Source organism: Schistocerca gregaria, chromosome 5 (genome assembly GCF_023897955.1).
Source record: "Schistocerca gregaria isolate iqSchGreg1 chromosome 5, iqSchGreg1.2, whole genome shotgun sequence".
Lineage (NCBI taxonomy): Eukaryota > Metazoa > Arthropoda > Insecta > Orthoptera > Acrididae > Schistocerca > Schistocerca gregaria.
The window spans coordinates 513,977,984-514,002,843 of record NC_064924.1 but is presented as its reverse complement, the minus strand read 5'-3'; the positions used below and the strand labels follow the sequence as shown (position 1 = coordinate 514,002,843).

General features: G+C 39.7%; 1 protein-coding gene across 4 annotated transcripts in view; it reads right to left on the bottom strand.

The window, feature by feature from the left end:
* Positions 1-1,428: 1,428 nt before the first annotated feature.
* The window catches only part of LOC126272877 (membrane-bound transcription factor site-1 protease-like), a 129,684-nt gene continuing 106,252 nt past the window's right edge, over positions 1,429-24,860 (bottom strand). The window contains exons 11-17 of one of the 4 annotated variants that reach the window (XM_049976102.1): positions 5,236-5,362; positions 4,768-5,009; positions 4,408-4,610; positions 4,182-4,325; positions 3,619-3,757; positions 3,436-3,546; positions 1,429-3,313 (exon numbers count right to left, since the gene is read on the bottom strand). In XM_049976102.1, coding sequence (XP_049832059.1) covers positions 2,977-3,313; positions 3,436-3,546; positions 3,619-3,757; positions 4,182-4,325; positions 4,408-4,610; positions 4,768-5,009; positions 5,236-5,362 — 1,303 coding nt within the window. In that variant the 3' untranslated portion in view covers positions 1,429-2,976. Of the gene's footprint in view, positions 3,314-3,431; positions 3,547-3,618; positions 3,758-4,181; positions 4,326-4,407; positions 4,611-4,767; positions 5,010-5,235; positions 5,363-24,860 lie in introns of all 4 variants that reach the window. The other 3 variants (XM_049976103.1, XM_049976105.1, XM_049976104.1) reach the window with 3 other exon arrangements.

Here is a 24,860-nt window from a genome sequence, read left to right as displayed (position 1 = left end):
CTGACCTGAAACCTATGGAAGATATCTGGGATACTATTGGGCATCAGTTCCACACCCACTAACCACTGACCTGTAATTCACAGAAATTGTGTGGCCTGTGCACAGGCATTTTGGTGCCACATACCTTCAGCAATCTATCAACCTCATCAAATACATGCCATACAGAACCATTGTTGTATTACTTTCCAAAGGTGGCCCCATGCACTTTTCAGCATGTGGTCATAGTGTCTGGCTCATGTATTTCATTATTTTTGTTGGTATAAATTGTTTCTTCTGTTTAATCTGTTACAAAAGCTATAACTAAACATATAGACACCAATTTCATATAACAAGTAAAAATATGTAATGGTAAATACCAGTATAAAACTTCTGAAGGAGTTAGATATGTGTAATTTCTAAATTCACCTTCTTCAACTACACTGAAAACTGTCTCTCCTGGGATTTAAAGCAATATTTTTTTTAAAAAAAGTAAGTTTCCCACCTAAGTCAATCGTTTGGTACAACATGTTAATAAGGGCATTGGAAAATGAATTTCTCGTACTTATATTACTACTGAAAAGCAAAGGAAATTTGTTGAATTATAACAACAAGAAAAGTTGTACTGATAAACGCATTACTTTGCATACCTGAACATAATTTTGTGAGGTAAAGTAGTCCTAAAACCTCTGTTGCACCAAACTTCACAATTATTCCTCATCAACACTACTAACTGTCCCCCGTCATGATTTCTGACCTGCTCAAACCAGAATTCAACTACAAAGGTGACAAAAACAAGCCACAAAATCAATAGCAGTGTATCTTCAGACTTGCAACAGTGTAATTGTCACTGGCAGCCAATGACAACACATTACTAATTACATTAAACGAAAAAAAATTACTGTACTTTATGTTCAATAACCTAGATGATCTTAAGGATATGTGTGTTTCATTTGAACAGCTGGGCACTCATCTCTCACTACCCAAAAGTAAAATGAATAATGATCATCCTTTTATATTAAATATGTTTCTAAGGGAAAATATGTATTAATAACAAATGCAATATTGTAAATGTTGACAATGGTTAAGGCAAACTTTCAAAGCATTCATTTTAACGCAGAATGAGATTTTCACTCTGCAGAGGAGTGTGCGCTGATACGAAACTTCCAGGCAGATTAAAACTGTGTGCCAGACTGAGACTCGAACATGGGACCTTTGGTAGAGCACTTGTCTGCGAAAGACAAAGGTCCCGAGTTCAAGTCTTGGTCCGGCACACAGTTTTAATCAGCCAAGAAGTTTCATTCATTTTAATGTTCACAAAGAACACCATCTTATCCTATATATCATATGTTAACACAAGTCAGACAACAGACCAAGCTATGGTAAGCAAAATTCATTTTGCTCAACCATGACTATATTGTAGAATGAAATAGCACCCAATCACCCAAAATGTACATTAAAATCTGGGATGTTTTGCAACTTGTAACGTACAGTAAAGGAATGTTCTGAGGTACAAAAAAGTATGATACTCTCTCAATTACATTTCTTGAACTTTCATCATTTAAAATTCTATTAAAACACTTCTTTTGAATTAACTTCACACGTAATGTAATACAAATTGTTCGCACAAAACTTCTTTCTTCATTTAGAATTATTGTTACATCTGATACGAAGCACGTTTCTTGGTGATTTATGACACCCATGATTTATAATGGCACACAATTTCACACTTACAGATGATAAAACATATTGTACACAAGAAAGAACAGAAACATTTACTTACAACCTATTTTGAGGGAACAGTTAGCAAATTAGTCTATTAAAAATAGGAACTTTTTTTCTATTAAAATATTGAAAACTAATAATAGTACAGAACTGAAGTTTAATTCTAGTGAGTCTCAAACAGATCAAGTGAAATCTGATGATCTTTCTGCATAAAATTATATTCCTTTAAAAAAACAACCAGCAAAGCATTAACACCAATGGACGTGTTCATGTTCCTAGCAGCAACGGCTAATATTTCTCTCTCACAAGTTTCAGCAGACTTCAGGAAAGATTATTATCAATAGTTACCATTACACAAAACACAGTAAAACTGTTTTGCACCAAGTAATGAATAAAACACAGACACAATACTATAAGGAACTCATTAATCATAAAATGAAATCAGTTTCACATCAATGTGTGATTGTTACAGTCGAGCAGTAATATAACAATATGAATTCTTGATGTCGATTGATTTACGAAGGGGAGTCGGTGTACGATTTAGACAATAGTCAGCACTGGGACTCCAAACTAACTACATTAATGAACAAAACGTTTTAGTTTTTCCAGTGTATTTCCATTTATTTTGTATTACAATATTTGTGTAGTTTATGTTATTTGGAAAGATCACCTTTGTCTGTTATTTTTCCCTTCACAGTGCCATTTTGGAAATATTATTAAAACTGATTCTAAAAGCTTCATTGAGACATAGCAAACAAAGTTTTGTAACCAATTTTAGTTAATTTCCATCCATTTCATGTTGCATTTGTCGAGACACAGGAGACGATTTTTTTTTTTTTTTTTTTCATTCAGTTTGAACACTGTTACTCTCACATTCCAGTATAAGTATTCTGCCAACTTAACTTTCATTTACTGCAATAATAAAAGAAACACGAGATCAGTTTTACTGAACACATTCAATAGGGGGGGGGGGGAAAAAGTACGTAGGATATACATTTGGAGTTCACACGTACGCATTTCGCAATCACAAAAAAGAAGTTTTGGGAAAATGTTATGAAGTCTAGATATCATTATGCTAATATAATAACCTACACAGGCAAGTAATACTGAGAAGAGACCTACCAAATAACTAACAAAAATCCTGCCTGTTAAATATACATTAAAAACTTCCTCCACGTGACAAATTAAAAAATATATATATATGTATGTACAAAAGAATACTTTTAAGTCATAAAAATACTACAGTTTGGAAGACTAACTGCTTGCCTACACACATCATACAGCTGGCACACGGTTCACACTCAGGGCTGTTGCAAATTTTCTAAGACGTAGAGGACGTTTCCTTCTAGATCTTGTGCGCTGACGGTAAAATCGGAATGCTAGGAACACTACTGTACAAGACATGAACATCAGTGCAAGAGGTGGCAGTAATGACAGGCCATCTTCCTCGTAGTTGCCAAGGCCTGAAAGGTCGTTTCGCCACCCCCCTTGTTCTTCAGAAAGGATGTCTGACAGAACACCTGGACCACCTCTTGGAGGTAACCCAAAGTTCCACAACTGTTGCTGGTCCTCATGGGCCAAAGAGAGGAGCTTCTGTGACTTATACAGATTGCTATGAGGAGGAGAATAATAAAACATCCAATAATCCATTGATTCAAACTCATAATTTATTGCTATGTATTTTTTGTTATAAACTTGGGCACCGACATTCAAACTATATCTGAACTTACGTACGTTGGAGCAGATTGATTCAGTGGCACTGGCTGTGCCCAAACAAGAGTTGGGCAAGGTGGCAGGTCTCTTGTTTGTAGACTTCCCATACGATTTTCCAGAACTTTGGAATACCTGTACAAAATTTTGCTATCAATAACTAAATATCAGAGCAACACAGAACATTATAATAAATCAAATTATTACCTGTGGAGATGGTTTCCCTCCATTCTCTGTGGAAGGTCTGTTGCCTTATTTCTGAATTCTGTTTGGCGTTCTTTGAAAACTGTGGGAAGGTGCCCAGTTGATGTAAATTCCAGAAGGGCACTTAACATCCAAAAACAATCTGTATGGAAGTACAAATATTTATTTCAAATGTAATTCTAACAATTTTCTTTAAAAAAATGAACTTGGTACTCATAAGTTTTAACATTTTGAGGAGTTAGCTGTGTCTGCTAAAGACTCATTTTTCATTATTTAGCACTTGCTTTCCAACTAAAACAACTGTCTCTTACTGCAAATGTCAAGCATTACTAGGCAGTTATGATGAAATATTTTTTTCAAATGCAACATTGGAATGTATGTCAAAGCCAGAAATTTATATTTATCAGGCCCATTTACAAATATAAAAGCCACCTCTTCTGTTACAGCATCTACAAAGCTGAGCATAATCATTATTAAAGGAAGTTCAACGAAAACATCAAACCACAACATAAATGTACCAACAGAATGATGGCTGAGCAGTGCAATTTAATGTAAAAAAAGCATACCTTTCTCCAAGTGACTGTTATCTAAACAGTTTGAATCTCCGTAGATCACAATGCGGCCACTTTTTTCTGAAGCCTTTGTTTGAAGCAATCCCAGAATTGGCACATTCTCTGACACACTGGAATCTTCTACAAGTACTTCATGCCCTATGATATAATGTAATAATAAGTTAACAATAAAATATTTTTATAGTATCTCAAACATTCATGTTTAATTAAAACAACAAACCTTGGTCTTTCAGCTTTTGAAATATAACAGTTCCATTCTCTGGAAACCTAATAATGGATGTACCAGAAGCATAGTACATGTCATGGTCACCAATGGTGTACTGGCCTTCAAAGACTCTGTCTCCAAGGGCAATTCCCCACGAAGACAGCAGGTCATTAATTGCAGGTATATTTGCTCCACCTGTGTCTGGCATCCACCACTGTCTGAGAAAAATGAGAAAAGTAGACTATAATAGAACAATCAGTATTCTACTAACATATTCTGAAAACAATTAGAATCCCCGTGTACTTTAATAGAACAATAACTACATCTCACTGTAAATTAAACTCCTGAGGCACACAACCTGAAGCAAAATCTTACCTCGTATTTTCATCATAGAACTTTACTTTCTTCATTACTGTAACATTGTACCAATCTGCAAATACAATGAGAGAAAGTCCATTATCCACGTCTCTTTTTAGTTTAGCAAATTCTTCAGGGAAATATTCTTCTTCTGCATCAACTAGTAAGACTGTACCATACTGAGATGCATCAAAACATGTAAAAGGAGACCCTAATACTTCCACATAGTATCCATTGTTGCGTAAATGTTGATACATATCCTAAAAACAATAATAATTCACTTTTAGCCAGACAAAGCCGAATTAATTATATTTTGTACCACAGCTGGTGCTCATCCAGTGCAAATGGAACTTTAATAAAATTTTTGTCTTGTTTTTATTTTTAATTAAGAAGTTGAGAAATATCATAGCTCTCATGAAGTATAGAAATCTATAAACACAGGAAGCCCATTAATATGTAAATGGAAGCAATGTTTATGTGAGTTACCTTGAAATTTGTGTGAATATGATCACCATTCCAATCTAATGGATCATTCTTCATGCGTAGATTATCACGAGGAAAATATCCTGAGGGATATCGTAAGTTATGATACTGATCCCACAATATACGTTTGCTGGAAAGAAAACAATGACTTGGTAAATTTTACCGGACCAGATATAGATAAAAATTTGAAAAGAGCAAATACAGTTTTTCAGTCATTTCTATTTCTTTTTCTTTCACAGATTTGGTGTGCTCTTACACCATTTAAAGCTTTTGCTAATTACTTCATCATCAAATAGTTTACAAATAAAATTTAAATATTGTATTTTGTATATATTGGTCTTCATGTCCTTTAAATTATTTGACCTTTATTGTTTCTGTTATTAAATTCTGGATGTTTTCTGACAAGTTCCATCAACTAATCTCCTCCACTGGTAAGATTTTACCAATGGTGTATTTGTATGTCTATTTGATCTAGCACTTTCATATCTAGTATTACTCAAACAGTTGCTGTAGCCAGCTGCTTGAGCTAATAACATTTGTTGCAAGAGGACTCAAACACTGAGACTTTGTCAGTTTTCTACAACCTTAATGGTGCTAATGATACAGTCTGAAGAGGAGAGAGAGGCTCATTTATAAATTTATAGAGATGGGACTTGTAGAAGTCATACAGTACATGAAAAATGTTGTTCCCTCCCACTTTCATAAGAAAGACAACTAATAATTGATTTCTACAATGATTTTCACTGACACCCCTTCCTTTAAACCTATACATATCTGCCTTGCCATCTATAAAGTTCTGTAATCATCATGAGACATACATTTGCAATAACACCTATAAGCCTTCAGAAAATTGAGACTATACTAACTGAACATTATACTCTTCTAAATAATTATTTTTGGAAATGAAGACAACAACTAAGTAACAGAAACACTGATTTGACCAGGAACACACTTGGAGATAAACGCAAACTATCCTGAGAAAGCCTAATTATAAAGTTTCAGCAACTGGCTTTAAATAATGATTCTAGGAATGTACTACAATCTCCTATGTATCATTTCTCTAGGCTTTGAGAGAACAAGAGTAGATTAATAAAACCACACACAAGGCATTTAAACAGTCATCTTTCCCATGATCCATACGTGAGTGGAGTGTAAAGAAGCCCTAATAACCGGTACAATGGGAAGTACACTTTGCCGCACACTTCACAAGTAGTTTGCAGAGTATGGATGTAGATGGTTTCATATAAACAACAAGATGGACAACACTGTCTTCCAGATGCCTTTTAATGTCAATGGTCCAAGGCACAACACAGCACCACAAGTATTTAAGAATAATAATTAGCTCATACTCTGTCTTTCAAGAAAATCTCAAAAATAAAAGCAGCTAAGGTACAAATTTACAACAATAAAACTCAAAAGTTTTATTTAAGATGCTTTTGCACAGAGACTCAGCTGCTCTGCTTTGGGCTTGGTGGGTACTTAAAAAAATCCAAAAGATGAATACTGAGCTCTGCTATGGATCATCAATGGCTGCCACCCAACATGGCATTGGCTTGGCCTCGCCATGAGCACCATATGTTGCTGGACTTCCGTCTGCTGCTTCCGAGGACATCACTTGCAGAAGCTGTATGTATACTGCCCATGAGCTCATCGCCTCATGAGACCATGTTTTTACGGCACCTTGCTGCTCATCAGTTGACTACCTACAAGCTCCCACCTTCATAGGACCATGTCAGTGTCTATACTCCATGCTCCTCGCCACTATGTGCATGGACTTCATCTAGTGAGGACCTATTAGGCATCATCAAGGATTGACATTTCAGTTATTATCTAGTAGTGTGGACATTGGCTCTTGGAAGTTGTACTTATTTGGTTCATGTTAATAAATAAACAATTGTTATTGCAAGGTGTGTATTTAAATAGTGCCAGCTAGATCTTTGGCAAAGGACACTTCGATAATGGCGACGAGAATAATGGTTTCGTGTGGTTATCAGTGCTCTTCTCTCATCTGCCATTATCAGTAATGGCGATGAAGCTGTTTCTCATGTGCATTTTCATGTTTCTCAAAGTGTATTTGTTACTTCTGCTGGAGCGCAGTCTCGCTTTCAAGACTGTTTGACGCTTTTTCCAGTCACTGGTAATTTGTGTGTGTGTACTAGTTAATTTTGATGGGGTGGCATATTTGTGCTTATTGTGTCATTGTCAATTTGACTGATCCAATTTTGGTTGGTGTTCATTTTACAAATGGTGTTACAGTTTCTCAATTGTTGCAAATTTGTGAAAGTTGATTTTAGTAGTTGTTCTACTATTTACATAGTTTAGGCAGTCCATTCATGTGTTGTACAAGTTTGATTCTCCTCACTAATGCTGTTAGTCTGGGTTGTCTCCAGTATTTAAAAGTTTGGGTTTGCTGGTGGTGTACCTTCGCATCAGGTTTAAATGTCACTTAGTATTATTGCGTCTGTCCAATCATCAGAGATGTTTCTGACTCACATTATTCAGTTACAGGAGCGGAAAATTCAGAATCTGTTGCAGAGTGTAACTCAGCTTACTCAGTTTTTGAATACAAAGGCTTCATCTCAGCCTGCTGCTCCAGCATTCATGATGAATATTTTATTTCAGATGTCTGACAGCCAGACAGAGAACTGGGCCACACGCTGTCAACAACTGGAGATGCACTTAGAGTATACGACATCCAAGGTCTGCAGCACAGTACTCACTTTATCGGAAGTGCGAGAACGGAAATCTTTCATTTCTGTTGTCAGTTTTTTCCAGACTCTTGTCAGCAGATTTTGATTTATTAGTGGAACAGTTAGATGAGCATTTTTGTAGTAACAGTCCCCTCTGTCTGAGCCATTCGCACACCACATTCTTGGTTCCTGACAAACAGTCTTCCCCTTAGTTTTCAAGTGAGCTTGATCATAGGCAGTGTCAACATGTTTTATGTGGGGCCTGATGGGCCACTTTCAATAGAGTTGTTTACAATGTCGCTGTGTTGTGCAGCACTCGGTTTCATATTCACAGATTTTTATGGCAGAAGTTCCTTCACAAAAGCGCTGCCCTTGCAAGTGATGCTATCGGACACTGACTCTCTTGGCATCGCTCTTGTCAGTCCTATTGTCACCAGACTTGTTATGGCTGCTCCAGCTGTCATCAGTAGCCTTGTCGACACTGATGCCAGCTCTCTCATCTATGTAGTCATCGCTGATCCCGTGGCAGCCAGCCTCTCGACAATGAACCTGACACCTCCAGAGGCGGCACACTCGATGCCGATGCCAATGCCACCACCTACTCGGGTGGTCCAGGCAGCCCCACCGGCACCATACCAGCAACCACTTTCCCTGTTGCTGCTGGTCTCATCATCTGGACCGGCATCACTGATCCCCCTGCTCTTCTGGGTCTTGGGTTGTGCCTTTGTGGAAATTTCACCACAAACACTGCCTGCACGCGGCCTTCTCTGTCATCTGTGACGGCCAGCTGCTGTTCCCCTATGAGGGCATGATGTGTTCCTTTCGCTGGGATTGGTTTCTTGTGTTGTTTAGTAGTTTAGCTAAGTATATTCATCTGCCTTGTGCTGAGCTATTGGAAATTCTTGTGAAATTTTTATGTGCTTTATCTATTCTTGTCTCAGATGTCAATCTTGCAGCACGACATGCTTGGCAGTCTTGTTTGCTGTACCTTACATTTTTATTCAGATGTTCATGTCAATTCTGGGGTTTCTTTTTCTGGATACTGTTTTGGTCTTATTCAATTCTTGTGGGATGCAAGGTATGTTACAGTATATGGCATCTTGGTAACTTTTAAGGCAAGTTTCCACAATGGCTGTACTGTTGTTTTTGCAACAGTCTGCACTGGTAGCTGTGTTTTGCCTCCTGACTTGGATACTGCACTTCTCTAAGATGGTTGCACCAACTGATTTTAAGGGGGGAGGAGAGTGGTATATGCGAGGTTACGCCCCCACATATTTGGCCACCATACTTAACATATGTGTTTTGTGGGCTAGGTATGTCTCCTGTCTCACCCTGGAGAAGAGCGACTGAGCTGTTTACCACCAAAGGTCCTGCAGCTGCCAAAGTGTTGCAGTCACAAGCACCTATTCGTATTGGCACTGTCACGTGTCCATGTGACACTGAGCATGTAGTCTTCCATCAGACAGGTAGAGACTTGACTTCCACCCACCACTCCTAAGAGCACCGCTTCAGAGAAGCTGGGTCCACAAGCTCACTGTCTCCTGAAACCACATTATTATGGCACCTTGCTGCTCATCTGTTGACTGCCTACAAGCTCCAAGCTTTGTAGGACAATGTTGACATTTATCCTCCCTGCTTCTCACCACTACGTGCATGGACTTTGTCTTAGCGAGCAACGGTTAAGCACCATCAAGGATCAATGTTTCAGTTGCTATCTAATTGTTTGTAAATTCATTCTCAAAAATTGTACTGAAGTTAGTTCGGGTTAATAAATGAACATTTGCTTCTGCAATGTGTGTCTTTTAATACTGCCAGGTACACCACCACTCAGCAAAGGACATTTTAGGCATCATATACTAAAATGACATACACCACAACATCCTCCAACTGTGAATTGTCAGAAGACAGCTGGACTTAATTTCAGTCCTCTTGTTGTTGTTGTGGTCTTCAGTCCTGAAACTGGTTTGATGCAGCTCTCCATGCTACTCTATCCTGTGCAAACCTCTTCATGTCCCAGTACCTACTGCAACCTACATCTTTCTGAATCTGCTTAGTGTAGTCATCTCTTGGTCTCCCTCTACGATTTTTACCCTCCACGCTGCCCTCCAATACTAAATTGGTGATCCCTTGATGCCTCAGAACATGTCCTACCAACCTATCCCTTCTTCTGGTCAAGTTGTGCCACAAACTTCTCTTCTCCCCAATCTGATTCAATACTTCCTCATTAGTTATGTGATCTACCCATCTAATCTTCAGCATTCTTTTGTAGCACCACATTTCGAAAGGTTCTATTCTCTTCTCGTCCAAACTATTCATCGCCCATGTTTCACTTCCATACATGGCTACACTCCATACAAATACTTTCAGAAATGACTTCCTGACACTTAAATCTATACTCGATGTTAACAAATTTCTCTTCTTCAGAAACACTTTCCTTGCCATTGCTAGTCTACATTTTATATCCTCTCTACTTCGACCATCATCAGTTATTTTGCTCCCCAAATAGCAAAACTCCTTTACTACTTTAAGTGTCTCATTTCCTAATCTAATTCCCTCAGCATCACCCGACTTAATTCGACTACATTCCATTATCCTCGTTTTGCTTTTGTTGATGGTCATCTTATGTCCTCCTCTTATATCCTCCTTCAGTCCTCTAATCTGGCAGGAAACTGATTGTACAATTAAAACAATTCACAGCACTGATGTTTGGTGAACAGAGTACTATACACAGAGGTGACAAAAGTTATGGGATACCTTCTAATATCGTGTCGGTCTTCCTTTCGCCTCATTTAGTACAGCAACTCAATATGAAATGGACACAACAAGTTGTTGGAAGCCTCTGCAGAAATATTGCTGCCTCCTTACCCATCCTTTCGAAACTGTTGCCAGTGCAGGATTTTATGTCCCATAAATATTTGATGAGATTCGTGTCATGTGATCTGGGTCGCCAAATTATTTGCCTGAACTTTCCAGAATGTTCTTAAAACCAATCACGAACAACTGTGATCCGGTTTCATCGTGCACTTTCATCCATACAAATTCCATTGTTCACTGGGAGCATGAAGTCCATGAATGGCTGCAAATGGTCTTCCAAGTAACTGAACATTACCATTCCATCAACGATCAGTCAGGTTAGAACAGAGGACCCAGTACAGTCCATGTACACACAGCCCACACCCTTATGGAGTCACCACCAGCTTACAGTGTCTTGTTAAAAGCTTGGGTCTATGGCTTCATGGGGTGTACGCCACACTCGAACCCTACCATCAACTCTTGCCAACTGAAATTGGGATTCATCTGACCAGGCCACCATTTTTCATTTATCTAGGGTCCAACCAATATGGTCACAAGCCCAGAAGAGGTGCTGCAGTGATGATGCGCCAGTCTGCTGCCATTGCCCACTAATGCCAAATTTTGCTGCACTGTCCAAACAGGCACATTTGTTGTACATCCCACACCGATTTTCTAAGTTATTTCATGCGGTGTTGCTTGTCTCTTAGCACTGAGAACTCTATGCAGACAATGCTGCTCTCAGTCGTTAAGAGGAGGTTGTTGGCCACTGTGTTGTTTGTGGTGGGAAGTAATGCCTGAAATTTGGCAATCTCAGCACACTCTTAACATCTTGGAATATTGAATTCCCTAACGATTTTCAAAACGGAATGTCCCATGCATCTATCTCCAACTACCATTCCGTGTTCAAAGTCTGTTGATTTGCATCGTGCAGCCATAATCACTTTGGACACCTTTTCATATGAATCACCCGAGTACAAATGACAGTTTCGTCAATACACTGCTCTTTTATACCTTGCGTATGCAACACTATTACCACTTGTATATGCATATATTGCTATCCCATGAAGTCTGTCACCTCAGTGTATAGTAATGGAATATGTGGTAGTTCTTTGTTCGTGTGCGTCATGATAATCTCCACAATGTAACAGTGCAGCTTCCAGTCTAATACATTAGCACATATAATATCAGAACAAATTAATCTTGAATCGGAAAAAGCTTTTAGGCTGTTTGAATCTTTTAGTTTTAACTCACAAACAGCAAGTTTTCTGTTTATCTTGTAGCTGCATTTAACTTTCATTCATTATAGGTGGGTGACAATTTTCATCACTGTGAAGATATAGAAAAAAGGTCATATTCTTTTAATTTACAGTTGATTACAATATCCATTAATTTAGCAACATTTAACTGAAAAGTTAGAAAGTCACTGGCTTCAGTCCACAGCTTGGAATGTTACGGTATTTCTGTTGGATATGGTGGCCTTGAGTGTAATCCACAGTGCACAGAATCAGTTATTCTGTAAGAAATTGCTCAAACATTGTTAATAAATAAACATTTGCTTTGGGCCAGCATGGAACACCCACTTTGCCTGAAGCTTTCTCATGTAAAACGTGTCATAGTCCCAGGATCAGTTTGGGAACAATCTTGCACACACATGAAATATCATTGGCCCCTCCCCCTTCATTTTTCCACCTCCTCCCAATTCTTCCCTCAAACTCCAATCACTGTTCCTTGGGTTCTTGGTAAGACCTTTAAGAACAAATCTAAAGGTACTGAGAGTGGTAACAGATTGTTTTAGCTAATAATTATGACACACCCTATGTACAAATTTTTCACTAGTTTTGCCTTTGGTGCCCCTCTCAGCTTGGCACTTCAAGCAGCTGATTCTGTCACTTGGGCCTTCTACCAGCTCTGTACAGTTTTTCTTCTTATATGCCTACTATGTGAGCTTATTTTCTCCAGATTTTCTATTAAATCAAATTAGACCCAGAAAGAGAAACACATCAACACTCCGAAGCATACACTGTCTCTCGAGTTGTAACTGGTGCCACAAGAGCAATGCACTATACGATGGACTCATACTGGATCACATGGTGCGACCCACAGACAGACCTCCAGGAAAGAAGCTAATGTGTAAGTGAGGACAATCTTTTCAGTATGTACAATATTTGTTCTATCCCACTCTGTGTAGGTAGAACACAGTCTACGATCACTCAGACTGGCTGTAACAAATGGTGGAACAAACAGGCAGTTCCCAAGACCAACACAAAGTTCAGAACATATCATGTCATTGTAAGCATTCACAAACAGTCCAGGAACCAATCTGAATTGAAAATGTAACACAGGCAAGATCAAACACTCTACTAAAAAATGGCAAATATCTAAGGCTTCAAAGAACTAACGAAACTGACAAGAGTGGGGCTTCAGTATTTACAGGCTCTGTCATGTCAGTGGCTTGCTTGTGGCTGCTGCGGCACGGCTCATGCAGGTTGGAACATGTAGTCCTAACATGAATATCTGACCTGTCCTTCATGCCGCTACTTAGCCTGGCCCAGGAATTGGAATCACTATTGAATATTAAACCCCTTCCCCCTTTAACTGGCATGTAGGGTCGAAAATTGCCCAGCTTATGCCAGCTTCAGCAAGGAAGCGGAGAGAGAATTGCTAGAATCCTGGCCAAAAGCTCCCATGGTAGTTCCATGATGTGATTGGCTAGGTTAATACAGGCACAGTCAGTGGGACTTCTGACCAATTGACAGATTCTGGTCTTGCCTGCAAGGGAGTGGATGCCACACGTGTGGAGATGGGAAGAATGGTTCGGCCTCCCTGGGCAACTGAGTCTGAAAAATCTCCACCTTCATCGACTATGTGGTAATAGGTTCGCTGGTGTTGGTGGGAGTCTAAAGTGGCTCAGGAGTGGAAGTGGTTCCAGCTCCTTTGGCTCTCACTTCCGGTCAATGTCGAACTCTTTTTGACATGTATCTTGAGGGCGGAGTTTGTAGTGGTAGCAGGCAGGCTGCTCAGTAGGCTTGCCCTGAGCATTGTTGTGTAGATCTTGCCCAGTCGGCAGCTGAAGGGAAGAAGGGGGCGGTATGTCTTTTTGCTATCAAATGTTTTATTATTGCATAGTATTGTTATCCTGTGCTGCTCTTGTCAGCCTCATTGTTACTGTAGTTTGTTTGTTGCTGCAAGGACCATATTGTTACGAGTATGACTCGTTTAGTGCTGCACAAGCTGCTGTTCGAGAGACATGCCTTTTGCTATGGCTTCGACATGCAAAGCAAGAGAGTCAGTACATGCAAATGCCGCTAAGTTTGAAAGTGTTGTGGCTCGCTGGTTTGAAGAAGATGGTTCTTGCGAGGAAGAAAATATTTTTGAAGATGCAAGTAGTGAAGAATCAGACAATGAACCTGCAGATGTGAATATTGTAGCAGATGACAGTCCTTCCGATAATATTACTTCATAAGAGTCTGAAAATGAAGAACCACCACAAAAAGTTATAGAAGACCACACACACATTATTCGGAATGGAACGATTTGGAAATTTGATCCTCCTGCAACTTTTCTTACGCATGTCCATAATATCGTAAAGAAGGCACCTGGTCCAGCCTGTGGTTTCAAACCTGTAAACCTAAGGATGCTTGGGACTATTTCATCTCCAAGGAAATACTAGAGGACATCATCAACTGCACAAATACTGAAGGCAGAATAGTGACTGCTTTACGTGGTAAAACGTGGAAAAACATTTCGCTTGCTGAAATGGAGGGTTTTCTTGGTCTTTTACTGCTTTCTGGTGTTGTGAAGAGTTGGGATGTCCCTATTAGAGAATTATTCTTGGATGAAAAGGCAAATCCTACATATAAAGCCACCATGTCAGTAAATAGATTCGAGGATATAAGGAGAATGATTAGATTTGATGATAGGTGTACCTGTGAAGCTCGATCTGCGGATGACAAACTTGCAGCTGTTCGCTATGTATGGGAACTATTTCTTGACAAGTGTAGAAATAGAATGATTCCCAATGATTCGCTCACAGTTGACGAACAGCTAGTCCCATTCCGTGGAAGATGCAGCTTCACCCAGTATATGCCCTCTAAAGCAGCCAAGTATGGCACAAAAATATTTTGGTTATGTGGTGCTACATCTGCATATGCTTTAGACGGAATTGTTTACACACGGGGAAGGAAGCCCCATGAACCTATTCAGAAAAATCTTGGATTGAATGTGGTGAAAGATCTTGCTAAAAGCATTGAAGGATCATCAAAAAATATTACTGCTGACAACTTCTTTACTAGTGTGCAGCTGGCAGAAGAGACAATTCAGAAGCAAATTATAGTGGTGGGAACAATCAAACAAAATAAACCAGAAATTCCTAATGAGATGAAACCATCTGCCTCAAGAGCGATTCATTCCCTTTGTTTGCATTTGGAGGTGACATTACAATGGAGAGTTATGTTCCCAAAACGGAAAAGTCTGTAGTTCTCATTAGCACAATGCATCACGACAGAAACATTGATGAAACTCGTGCAAAAAGAAACCAGATATAATAAAGTTCTATAACTCTACAAAGGGTGGAGTAGATCAAATGGACCAGAAAATTCGTTATTACATTTGCAAGAGACAAACAAGAAGATGGCCATTTGCATTATGGATGAATATGATGGACGTCGCAGCAATGAACAGTGAAATTTTATTTTCCGCCCAACATCCGACATACCATAGTGGAAGAAGTAATAAAAAGCATTTGTTCCTAAGAGATTTAGCAGAGGAAATGGTAAGACCACTAATGGAACTTCGTATTCAGATCCCTAATCTTCCAAAGAAAATCGTTGATGCCATGCAAAGATATAGTGTTCAAAAAAATGTCATATTGCCGAACCAACTACCTGTTTCAGGAAAAAGAAGAAGATGCAATTATTGTCCATATAATAAAGACAGCAAAAGTGCTATGACATGCATTAAGTGTAAAACCAACATTTTTAAGGAACTTAGGAGCGTTCTTTGTGCTTCTTGTTTGTCACATGTTGAAAACTAAGAAAAATGCAATTTCATGTGAACGATGAATAATAACTTTTTGTCAAAATATTGCCTATATACATAATATTGTGAATAATGAGTATGTTTTAATTGAAGAAATTGGTTGTAATAAATGTTATAAAATGTAAACTGCAATTTATAAGTGATAGGATGTAACTAATAAAAATTCACTCTTAGAGTTTTTTAAAAAGTTAATAAATGTTAATCAGGCCCACCAGATCCTGTTACAGTATCTTAGGAATCTTTCAATATGACAATAAATTTGACAGAAATAAATTTAACTAAAAAAAAAAAAAAAAAAAAATATGAAAAGAGGAAAATTTTAAATTAGGGCAGGGCCTTGGAGGCCCTGCATATGCATTCATGTGTGTTTTCGGCACCATGCATCCTAGGGTTAATCATGTGCTGATCGGCAGATAGGATATGCTATAGGTGACTTCAGCTATAGCCATCCACCTCTGCATCTGGAAACATCTGGGAGCTTTCCATTCTACTTTGTCTAATTTTAATTTATAGATGCACAAGTAAAAAAGTGTCTCATCTGTTTCGTACTTTTAATTAATTTTCCAGTTGTTGGAACACTATTTTTATTAATTAATTTATTCAAAAATAAAAATATTTCTTAATGCCCATAAAGTATACTAAGCATTTATTTGCCTTCAGATATTTCACTTTCAATGCTTTATACATCACTTCACACATCTATGGAATTATTTTGGTTGATGTGCACTTTATTGTTAGCTTGAGTAGCTCTCTCCTGCAGTAAGAAATCGGAGTGTTTATGGGGACAATGTTTTCTGCTTATGTAGCTTTCCTCAAGTGAGTATTCGGGTTTTTAATACAAGGAGAAACTTTACTGAGCACCTGCAGTAAGAAATCGGAGTGTTTATGGGGACAATGTTTTCTGCTTATGTAGCTTTCCTCAAGTGAGTATTCGGGTTTTTAATACAAGGAGAAACTTTACTGAGCAAACACTAAAACACACTCTCATCCATTCGTAAGTAATTTAGATAATACCTGACATCCTCCACTTGCAGTTCTTGTAACAAATTATCTCAACGTAAATCACACGGCTTGACTCAAATATGTTCCCCTTTCTTATGCCACTTCTCTTCCACAGGCACACACAAAGCAATTGCTGTATGGGCAACTGCAGCACATAAGAAGTTGTTATTGACTGCCACCTTGAACTTTGATGAAAACTACACTATGTGATCAAAGTATCCGGATACCCCCGAAAACATACATTTCTCAAATTGGGTGCATTGTGCTGCCACCTACTGCCAGATACTCCATATCAGTGGCCTCAGTAGTCATTAGAACGTGGTCATGTGATTCGGTGTCATTTGTGTCATACATCTGTACACGAGGTTTCCACACTCCTGAACATCCCTAGGTCCACTGTTTCCAATGTGATAGTGGAGTGAAAACGTGAAGGGACATGTACAGCACAAAAGCGTACCGGCCAACCTTGTCTGTTTACTGACTGTTTACGACAGTCGAAGATGGTCGTAACGTGGAATAGGCAGACTTCTATCCAGGCCATCACACATGAATTCCAAATTGCAACAGACTCCACCGCAAGTATTATGACAGTTAGGCGGGAGGTGAGAAACCTTCGATTTCATGGTTGAGCGGCTACTCGTAAGCCACACATCACGCTGGTAAATGCCACACGATGGCTCGCCTGGTGTAAGGAGTGTAAACATTGGATGATTGAACAATGGAAAAACGTTGTGTGAAGTGACAAACCATGGTACGCAATGTGGGGATCCGATGGCAGGGTGTGGGTATGGCGAATGCCTGGTGAACATCATCTGCCAGTTTGTGTAGTGCCAACAGTAAAATTTGGAGGCGGCGGTGTTGTGTGGCTGTGCTTTTCATGAAGGGGCCTTGCACACCTTATGGTTTTGCATGGCACTATTACAGCACAGGCCTACATTGACGTTTTAAGCACATTCTTGCTTCCCACTATAGAAGAGCAATTTGGGGTTGGCAACTGCATCTTTCAACATGATCGAGCACCTGTTCATAATGCACTGCCTGTGGCGGAGTGGTTAAATGACAATAACATCCCTGTTATGGACTGGCTTGCACCTTGAATCCTAAAGAACACCTTTGTGATGTTTTGGAACACCGACTTTGTGCCAGGCCTCACCGATCGATGACGATACCTCTTCTCAGTGCAGCATTCCATGAAGAATGGGCTGCCATTCCTCAAGAAACCTTCCAGCACCTGACTGAATGTATACCTGCGAGAGTGGAATGTGTCATCAAGGCTAGGGGTGGGCCAACACCACATGGAATTCCAGCATTACCAATGGAGGGTGCCACAAAATTTTAAGTCATTTTCAGCCAGGTGTCTGGATACTTTTGATCACATAGTGTATGTTGACAGTGTAATAACCCTTTTTAGTACCACATCAAAGATCTTTGTCAAAGAAATTTGACGAATATTTGATCATACAGGATGTACATAAAGTCCGGGAACACTTTCAATTATTTATTGCACAAGAATCAAACATTGTACACCTATCATACATATGTCATTTTCAAGAGAAACCCTGAAAGTTGTTTTTTTTTTTTTTCCATGTATACTGCTACAGCGTAGTTTGGTAATTTGCTGACAGTCAGCGCTTGTTGCAAACATTTGTGAGTTCAGGTGTGGAGTGAGCTGTTTCATGAAATGCCTCCCCAGTCACCAGACCTCACAACGTGTGACTTATTTATGTGGGGAAACATAAAAGATCTGGTGTTTGTATGTACCGCCTGTACCACGTGATGTATCTACATCTACATCCATACTCAGCAAGCCACCTGACGGTGTGTAGCAGAACTTTGGGAGAGAATACGGGAAGGGACTGCCACAGCTGACTATGCCATGCTGGGATGGGTATGGCAAGAATCTGATTACCCTACTGATGTCTGCTGGGTAACTCATGGTTCGCATATTGAATGTTAAAAAGTTCAGAGTCTCTTCAAAATCCAATACGTATGATGTCTGTACAATGTTTAATTCTTGTGCAATAAGTAATTGAAAATGTTACAGACTTTATGTACACCCTGTATTTCTTCGTCAAAGAAATATGACAGTGTAATACCAGCCATTCCTAATGTACAGACAGCAAATGACACAAAACATACATAATCTGAAGGGCATGAATTATCCTAATGAAACGATATACCAGATGTTACACAAGGAGATCAGTGCAGCATATACTTGCAGATTCTCAGCAACACACACAATCATATGGAACAGAAAACAGCATGCATGACCAAGTAACAGAAATATAATTTCCTAATCTATAAAGTACATGATGCATACATGTATTATAAGCTGAAAGAGCTTGAGTTATCCTCAGAACTGGCATATCAGATGTTTCAAAAGACGAACAGAGAAGCAAAATACTTGCAGTTTCCCAACAGCTCTCGTAGCTGTGTGGAACAGAAAATGGCACACATGGCCAAGTAAATGTAATCTGTAATTTATTTAGTAAACAAAGTTGTGCTCGCATACAAGTTGTTACTTTTTATCTATAGATGACTGGTTTTGATCTACTACAGAGATCATCATCAGATCTACATTCCTTAGCGACAGTAGGAATTGCTGGCATGCAGCAGGTCCATCTGTGCTGGCACTGAGAACATAGCATGGGCGGGCTGGCTCCATGCCAGCGATTCCTGCTACAACCAAGGAATGTAGATACGATGATGATCTCTGAACTAGATCAAAACTGGTCATCTGCAAATAAAAAGTAACAACTTATACTAATAAAAGTAAGAACTTACCAAGACTGTGTTTACTAAATAAATTGTAATATTATTAGAGAGCTGTTTCCTGGAATAATGTTCCATAAAATTTTAACTGTAATTTGGTTTCATATAAAGTGAAAGGGCATGAAATACCCCCCAGGAATGCATATCAGTTGTTTTAAAAGGCAAACGCTGTAGTTAAATACTTGCAGTTTCTCAGCAAGTCTCACGGTCACACAGAACAGGCAACGGCACATATAACTGTAATTTGATTTCCTAATCTGCAAAGTACACTTGACAGCAAAAAAAGTGGGTCACTGCCGAACACAACAAACATAACACAGCTGTGTTGCAGATCCTCTAAACACCGAAACCCCGTGGGATACAGTCGTTTGACTACACACAATGGGTACCGCAAGAGACTACTGGAGACCAAAGTTCTTTATGGCAGTCTGTTTAAGTGCCAACTAATATCGCCATAAAAAAAAAAAAATAATAATAATAAAAAAAACACGTTCTTATTGATGAGACACCCCATAACACTCATAAACTAACTTTAATTACAACAAGTGACATTCCAAAAGTTCTGAGAAAATGGATTATTTTACGTATATCGTACAGTAATCCTTAGTCAAAATTAAATACTTGAGACAATATATGGAGCTACAAAGCTGTATGGCAATTGGAAAAAAGTTTTTTGCTCTCGAAAAGGTTTTCCATCCACGTGCTGAACGTTGTTCAACGGCTAGCGGCTCTGGAAACTGGATATTGGATGAACCAGTGAAGAAAAGCGATTAACAGCAACAAGCACTCTACAGAAATCTCAACATTAACAGCGAATTGCCAGTAATATCATTGTTCTCATAACACATCAACAGCTACGTGTACACAAATTTGAACTTTAAATGACATGACCAACGTCACCATTCTGGACCTGGATTCAAACCCAGCACCTATAGCCATTGCTAATTAAGCTAAGCTTTGTTTGTGCCTTATTGAGCCCCGATCACTAGGCATAAAGAGGCATGAAGTATAGACACTTCCTGGCAGATTAAAACTGTGTGCCCGACCGAGACTCGAACTCAGGACCTTTGCCTTTCGCGGGCAAGTGGTCTACCAACCGAGCTACCGAAGCACGACTCATGCCCGGTACTCACAGCTTTACTTCTGCCAGTATCTTGTCTCCTACCTTCCAAGCTTTACAGAAGCTCTCCTGCGAACCTTGCAGAACTAGCACTCCTGAAAGAAAGGATATAGTAGAGACATGGCTTAGCCACAGCCTGGGGGTAGAGCACTTGCCCGCGAAAGGCAAAGGTCCCGAGTTCGAGTCTCGGTCGGGCACACAGTTTTAACCTGCCAGGAAGTTTCATATCAGCGCACACTCCGCTGCAGAGAGAAAATCTCATTATGAAGTATAGACATTTGCACCAGCATCAGTTATCAATTCAGATCCTGAAAATAAATGACGAACATGTTTATTCTGAACTGGGAATTCTGTCATAACAGTTACCTTCCTGGGAACTACCCCCAACAATGTTTAATATCATGTCATTCACAGGGAACAAGGTATGCTCACGTTTAAAATAGAAATGCCATCATGTAAGGCTTGTGGCAGGGATGTGAACCCAGCACCTAATCGGACTGTTAACGAAGTATGTAAAATCAGAAGTTAAATATCAAATTTTTCACCAATAGCGAGATGTTGGAACCTTAAATGACGATAGAATTGTTTTTGCCTGACTGGGATTCGAACCCAGCATCTAGCGCCATTGTTTTCTAGCCAGGAACAGACGATAAATAGCTATTGTTGGTCCACCAGTAGTGAGATGTGCGCATGTTTAGCTAGACATCAGGTGACGAAAAGTTATGTGCTGAATGGAATTCAAACCCCGCACACGTGATCATGAAGACACTTTAACTATCAAATTCTTTTCCAATAATAGCTAGGAGTGGCATGTTTGTAGTTTCAATGATGTCATGGAAAATACTTTGCTGGCTAGAAGCTGAATCCACAACATATTGTCGTTGGTGATCACAATGAACACAACGTCAAACCCAAATCTGTTTTCGCCACTAGGATGGAGAGGAATGTTTGAACTTGAAATAAAGTAAGAAAACGTTTGATCTTGCAATTTTGTGATAAAAAGCTCATCATGTGGCTGTGAGCTGAAACGAACACGTTACAGCTGACAACGCATGAAGAGACATTGAAAATGCAACTATTATTCACTAGCAGTTCGGACTGCACATGCAAGGGCTTGAAATGAAATAATGAATATTGTGTACTGCTCAGGATTCGAAACCATATAGGTGCCTTTCAAGGAGGCCTAGAAGAGTTTGCAATCTTGAGGAACAAAGTGAAATCAAATTCGAATCCCAGTCCAGCACCATAATTTTCAACGTCTCAGTTTCAAATAAAGTAAAAGCCTTGTGAACTTACATGGACATTGGTTCATTAAATGAAATACATTTTCTAGTTTATGACTGATTGCCGGTGACAGGGTCTATGACTTCCGGGTTTCTCCATCTGTCACAGCTCAAACGAATGCCGCTCTGCCCCAATCGGCAGCGAAGGGATGTTGTCTTTACTGCGGATATTGAACTACGGAGGTTACTGGCGTTCTGCACTTGGCATTACTAGGGGTGAAGGAGAGTTACTTGTGTGTGTTAAAAATCTACACCTGACGTGAGATGTGAACCCACACATTTTACACATCAATACAAGATTAATCCACCAGACCACAGAACCTCCTGCCAAGCACATAATTATGAATTACAGAGTATTCATTTAGATATAGATGCTGATGTCAAGGGACAGGTAACAGAAAGGAGGGTGGGATCTGGAAATGGATAGAAGTGAAGAAGTGCAAAATATAAGCGTGAAATGCTCGCAAAGTATTGCTTACTTAGATGTGTGCCACAGTTTGTTTTATCTTAGGATTGAGAGATAAGGAAGGACTGTTTTCAGAACGAAGAATGGATTACAGGGAAGGGGAGATCAAAGAATACAGTTTCATAGTTGCTGAGAGCAATGATAGAGAGTAAAGACAGCAGCAATTAAAAGAGAAAATGTAGCATCAATGGAAACTGCTAGATTTGTTTGATAGTGTCAGAGAGAGAGAGAGAGAGAGAGAGAGAGAGAGAGAGAGAGAGAGAGAGAGAGAGAGAGAGAGAGAGAGAAAATAAAGCGGATATTAACAACGAGTAAACATAATATGAAATCGTTTGCTTATTGTGTGGAGGACGGAGGGTGTATTTATGGATGAAGGGGAAGAGAGAGATGTATTTGAAATAACAAAAACTATTGTGACAGAGTCCATCTACGCTGATTACTTTGTAAGTATCTAGACAGAGTATAAATGAAATCAAAATAGAATATTTTAAAAACTGTATATTCAAAAGAAACCCATTTGAATTAAAAAGGCAACTCAAAGGAAAACTAACTCATATTGTATCTTTTCTGTTGCCACACGATCTTCCAATAGCTCTCAATGATGAAAAATGACGAAATAGAAGACATAACAAAACATTTTAAGGACTCTAATATTTTATCCAGAATCCTTCATTATTTTGTACTTCTATAATGCGTCTTGACATAGAATGTATAAGCCGTTGGATGTAGCAGCCTGAAGAAGCAACTTCCTCCCAGGCTTCCAGGACGCAGTCCCAAAGAGTGTCCGCAGTAGTTGGTTGGTTTTGTGGCCAGTTCTCTGTTAATGTTCTGGTGACCTCAGCCCACATGTTTTCCATGGTGTTCATATGAGCCGCCCGTGGCGGCCACTCCATGACATTGACGCTAATCGTGGAGAGCTGCTGCTGAAAAAATGAGAACTTGTGAATGGGAGAATGGTCCTGTAGCAATGTGATGTCCCCTTCTGCGTAGAGCATTCTCACTGACGGAAGCATCACATTTTCCATTATGTGGGCATAATGCAGGCTGTCCAGAGTTCCTTCTGTCCTGTGAAGAATTCCCACCCCTCTTGTAGAAATCCAACCCCAGCACGTAACAGATAGCCGTCCACTTTTTCTCGTCGTGGTTACATATTCGCGTCAATGGCAAGTCCCTTGCGACCTGTAAATGATTCGTGGACCATTGTTATTGGTGGAAAACACCTTCTCATCATCAGTGAAAATGACACTGTCCCACAACGCCCTCAGATAGAGCTCCGCAAATGCTAGCCGGTATACAACGTTGTCTTTGCTGAGCTCTTGTTTTACGGCGGATCGTCGTGCATGCAGTCCAGCATCCCTCAGCCTTCGGTGAATAGTGTCAGGGGAGCTGGGGAAGTTGGTCTCCCGCCGCAACTGCTTTGTGTTCAGAAAGGGATTTTCTCTGCTCCTAGACACTAGGTCCCTGTCTTCCTGCTGTGAGCTCACTCTATTCCTGCCTGAGCCAGGAGCCCTGTTGGTGGTGCCTCTTTCAAGGCAGATCCTCCACCATCTCGTTGCAGTGGTATGTGGTACGCCATACCATCTGCCAGTTTCTCTGATGGAACATCCTCCTTCTTCAATGAGAGCGATGACTCTATCTCGAATAGACCTCTCCCAGTGAGCCATTACGGCAGAAAGCCTGATACGTATTTCTGCTTGCCGTTCTTATGCTGATGCCAGGAGAAGAGGTAAACATATTTATGTCAAAATGGAGCAGCACAGGCAGAGGCATGCAGCGCTGCCGTGCTGGCTCGTCCTGGGCTGTTGGCCCACTAACGCCACCGCCAGCTCGCTCACTTCCGTCTCGCCTCGGCCATTCTGGCTGGCCCGTAGCTCGCAAGCCGCGGCTAGTACAGACCCGGGCCGCAAGGCCACGATCACCCCTTGAAGAATCAAAAGTTACACCTAACCTACCCAAGTCTGTAGTATAAACTAACACAGCTACAGCTATTATGCAATAACATGCACACTTACAGCTGACGATTCATTGAAATATTTGATGAACAGTATGTTCATTGAAATATTTGACGAACAGTATGTTCATTGAAATATTTGACGAACAGTATGTTCACAAATACATTCATTTTAAACATAGCTACCACAAAATATTTCACCTAGCTAGCAATAGTATGATGCAGAAAACTAGTCTTTCTTGTAAACGCTTAAATGTAGCCTTAAGAAAATGTGTATTCAACCACGACAACTAAGAGGAATGTAAAAACAAACAGGTTTGGCGGCAGCTTCTCCAAATAATAGTATATACGTAGTATATAATACACATTTTGTGCACTTATAACATGTACTCAGTGTCTCTGAAACAATACGGGCTGCACAGGCACTTAATTTACATCTCAATGATACACGAGTACTAGAGAACATTGCTCTTTACAGCACTCAATCCACTTGTAAACTAACACCATGATATTG